The sequence below is a fragment of the Leptinotarsa decemlineata genome, unplaced genomic scaffold (genome assembly GCF_025532065.1).
Source record: "Leptinotarsa decemlineata unplaced genomic scaffold, Ldec_3_MD MMD2_tig00026347_RagTag_RagTag, whole genome shotgun sequence".
Taxonomy (NCBI): Eukaryota; Metazoa; Arthropoda; class Insecta; order Coleoptera; family Chrysomelidae; genus Leptinotarsa; species Leptinotarsa decemlineata.
Genome location: NW_027412698.1, coordinates 2,416,574 through 2,420,873, shown reverse-complemented (window position 1 = coordinate 2,420,873; position 4,300 = coordinate 2,416,574). Strand labels below are relative to the sequence as shown.

The 4,300-nt window shown below is 34.7% G+C and overlaps 1 protein-coding gene across 1 annotated transcript; it reads right to left on the bottom strand.

The window, feature by feature from the left end:
• Positions 1-1,338: 1,338 nt before the first annotated feature.
• LOC141486249 (uncharacterized) lies at positions 1,339-3,705 on the bottom strand. Its single transcript, XM_074183990.1, has 2 exons — positions 3,358-3,705; positions 1,339-3,122 (listed from the first exon to the last, which is right to left on the bottom strand). Exon 2 carries the CDS (start codon positions 3,118-3,120, stop codon positions 1,339-1,341), a length of 1,782 nt encoding a protein of 593 aa, XP_074040091.1. The 5' UTR covers positions 3,121-3,122; positions 3,358-3,705.
• Positions 3,706-4,300: the final 595 nt, after the last annotated feature.

Genomic DNA, 4,300 nt, shown 5'->3' with positions numbered 1-4,300 from the left:
TATATTTATCAAATTGTTTGAAAACTTCTTTAAGGTTTTTGATATGTTCGTCCAAAGTTGAAGAAAAAATGATAACGTCGTCCATGTATACTAAGCATATTCTATTCAGCTGGGATTTTAAAGTTTCATTTATCATTTTTTGAAATGTTGAAGGAGCATTCTTTAATCCAAAGGGCATCCTAAGGAAATCAAAATGTCCTGTTTCTGTTGAAAATGCCGTTTTTTCAATACTATCAGGGTGCATTCTGATTTGATGAAATCCACTAGCTAAATCTAGTGTTGTGAAATATTGGGCTCTACCTAGTTTTTCTAACAAATCATCTATATTTGGGATAGGAAATCTGTCTTGAATAGTTTTTGAATTGAGTTTCCTATAATCGACTACTATACGCCATTTTGGTTTTCCTGAAGCATCTGGTTTTTTTGAAACAATCCAAATAGGACTTGACCAAGGGCTAGAACTATTTCTAATAATTCCGTCCTCTAACATTTTTTGAATTTGATCTTGAACTTCTTTTTTGTGAATTTCTGGGAATCTATAAGATTTGGTATAAACGGGTTCATCATCAGTGGTTCTGATTACATGAGTGGTTTGAGTTGTTGCAGATAGGGGTTGATTTGGGTATTGAAATATGGTATGAAATTGTTTGCATAATTTAAGTACTTTGAATTTTTCTTCTTCATTGAGATGATCTAATCTTAATAAATTTTCAATTTGTTCAGAATCGGGATATGGACTCGAATTAATTATTTCGGTTTTAAAAAGTTCACAATCTATTAAAGGATAAATTTCTAATAGTGATGTCATTTTTACATAGGGGAGAGTAGTACACAATGAGACACAATTGAAAATAAATGCAATAAATTTCAACCTAACTTTATTAATGCACTTCAGACGATACAGAGCGTAAGTACGAACATTTATTCAACAAATTTCAAGCTTTTTAAAATAATTGGAACATAAAGACAGATTTTGAAAAAAAATAAATAAAAAGTGGTGAATGGTGTCTCGGTGTGGACCAGGTATGGTACAGTATGAGACACCGAGTGGTACACTATGAGACTATTCAGCGGACGTTGTACGTACGAAATGAAATAGGAAATTTCACAGTACTCGATGAAAGCCTTTTCGATTTAATATCTGTAGGCGAAGGAAGAACAAGTTCTATGTCCCTACTATTCACGGAATGCACATCTGGAACATTCGGGAATGTAAAGCAACCTCCAAGTTTATCACTTTTTCTCATGTAAGATATTTCATAGTCACCCTCATCGTCCACATCCGACAAAAGTTTTCCAACATAAAAAACGTTGTTAGGAAACTTTACCAAAGCGAAATCATTTTTCCCCAGTCTTATTATATTCTGGTTGCAATTCTTCTTCATCCTCTGGAATCCAGCCATCATCATCGGAAGATACATCATCGATCTCCAAGTCATCATCATCAATGCTGGAATTACTAGTGCAGTCATTTTGATCCAAATTATTCCTCTTCCTTTTATTACGTGCATCTTTGCTGGAACTAACTTTCTTCAAGCTGCTTGTCCCTAACTCTTTTTGCAATTTTTGTGTTGTTTTTCCCAATTTCTTTATTGCTGCTTCTGCTGCTTTTTGTTCAGTGGCTGTTTTTTCAGGAGTATCAGTAATGATAGTACTCCGTCCTTTTGTTCTAGGTTTTCTATTTGATTTCCTAGGTGCGGCTTTTGGATAACCTCTGATTAATTCGGGGGTGATTATGGGAGATTGTTCTGTTACCTGTTTTTGTAAATTTTTGTTGGTTTCTCTGCGTTTTGTTAATTCTTTCGATTCGGTAGTCGACGAAGTAGATGGTTGTTCTTCAGCCGTCGAAGGTGATGCAGATGGTTGATCGTCTTGTAGTAGTGGTCTATCAGTAACAGCAGATGTTAAAAAATCAGCCTCAGTGAAAACTGTATCATCGAACGGCCATATTCCGGCTTTTCTGAAACCCGCCATAATATTAGCAGGTGTGAATGCTTTCGCATGAACAATGCCCACACACTCTGCTATTTCATAAATAGAGACTGGTACACCAGGGTTTCGAAGAAGCCAATTATCAATTGCCGAGTAATAATATGCTTTGAATGGCCCAAAAACAGCAAGATCTAAAGGCTGCATTTTATTACTACTATGTGGGGGTAATGTCAAAATGGAAACTCCATTATTTCTGGCTAAGTTAACAACTTCCACTGAAATATGACTTTCATGATTGTCGTAAATCAATAGCGAAGGATTTTCTTTGGAACTTCCAGAGTGTTCGATAAAATGTTCTAAAACTTGCACGAACAACTCAACGGTCATCCAACCGCTAGGATTCGCCAATCCTAGTGTCCCTGGTGGAGCTCCAAGTATCATTCGTTTTTTATAATTCTTTCTAGGATAAACCATCGCAGGAGGAATATGATTTCCAGATGCCGAAATAATAGCGCACGTCGTAACAAGAACTCCTCTTTCACCGCTTGTGCAGTGACTGATTTGTTTGACTCCTTTTGCAGCCACAACTTTCTTGGGTTTCTGCACAGTCGCTGTACTAGTTTCATCAAGATTGTATATTCTTGAAAGATTTTTTAATTTTTCGTTCTTCTCTAGGATGCTTCTTAGGTTTGAATAAAATGTCTTCACGTTGAACTCATTAAAGGAAGTAAGTCGACTAAGACTGCACTGCTCTGGCTGACGAATACTCAAGTTTCCACGCCGTTTTCTGAACGATCTCAGCCACTCACAACCAGCAATTTTATTGGCTTTCCAAGATTCCGGTATTCTGCGGTTGTTAGCTATGGCAAATTGATATGCCAATTTTTTAACTCCTTCTGTCGTGAGTCCATAGGCCATTTGGGAACAAGTTAATATATATTCTGCTAACATTCTTTCATCCTCCTCAGAAAAGACTTGTCTGTTGGCATAGTTTGGTTCCATACGGACGTTTTCACCTGGTTTATTTTTCGCTCTTTTAACGTACCTTGCCAGTGTCTGAAATTTGATCCCACAAATTTCGCCAGCCTGTCTCAAAGAATGATTTTCATCTAATATTAGTCTTACTGCTCTTGCCATAGCTTCCTTCGACGTGGCACCAATTTTTCGTTCTACTTTTCTGCGAACCATTTCTGAAAAATGATGTGTCTCAGTGTGTACCATTGGATATGTCTCACTGTATACTACTAGCAGTTATAATATTGAAACAAAACAAAAACTGAGAAGCCACAAGATATTCAGAATGAAATCATTTTGAGGTTATAGAACAATAATTTACGTATCATATGAAATAATTGAACCTCCAAAATAGTTCGAGCCTTTTAATACAGAACGTTCAAATCAGAAATACTGAAGTACACAACTCACCTCCAAATATGCACTTTTTGAATTAAACTCAATTACAATTGGAATAACTGCACCACTGCTTCAGTGTATGTTTAGTTTTAAGGCAGGTTCACTTCGGCTACCACGCAGTTGGCTTAATATTGCGGCAATTTAAATATTCTGACTGTCTCACTGTGTCCACTGTACCACTGTGTACTACCCTCCCATAAGTATCTTTAATGCTATCATTATGAATTTCCACAATTGCATAACCGTTTTCTACTGTTGTAATACTTTCTGGTATAAAGCAATGTTCATTTATCTCTTTATATGGAATGTAGTATGTTCCATCAACTGTTGCATTAGTTGGTAGCTTTGTTCTTAAAATTTCATTTTCATTTAAACTAATACTATATAAACTATATTCTGAAGGAGAACATTGTTTAACAGGTAGGTTAACATTTCCTCTAATTAAATAACCTTCTTGTAAGTTCCAATTAAAACACATATTTTTAATATCTTTAAAGCTTATTAATCTGTCGAAAAATGGATGAAAATCAAATAAAGTGAATACAATTTTTTCATTGATTTGAAATTCTGAAAATGCGGAAATATGAGCTTCATATTTAGCTAACTGTTGTCCGCAAGATGTTTTAATCATATTCGGTTTAATAAATATGTATTCTTAATAATATTCTTTAGCTATGATTGGATTTATTAAAGAAATATGGCTGCCTGAATCGATAAGAAAATTTAATGGTTTATGATGTCCTTCTATTGTTATGAAAGGTAACTTTCTATTGTCACTGCAATTAATTTCTAAGTGGTTTCCTTTCCATAGGCTGTTAAAATAAAATTTTCATCTTCAGTTTCTATTATTGGATCTAGTATTTCATCAATTTGATCATTTTCTGATTCCGAGAATGATTGTTCATTAGAATAACTGAATTCAAAATTATTTTCTTCATTTTCTTCATTATCATTT

Coding starts and splice junctions, on each gene's coding strand:
- LOC141486249 (XM_074183990.1), bottom strand. CDS start 3,120: ATGGTTCGCAGAAAAGTAGAACGAAAAATTGGTGCCACGTCGAAGGAA.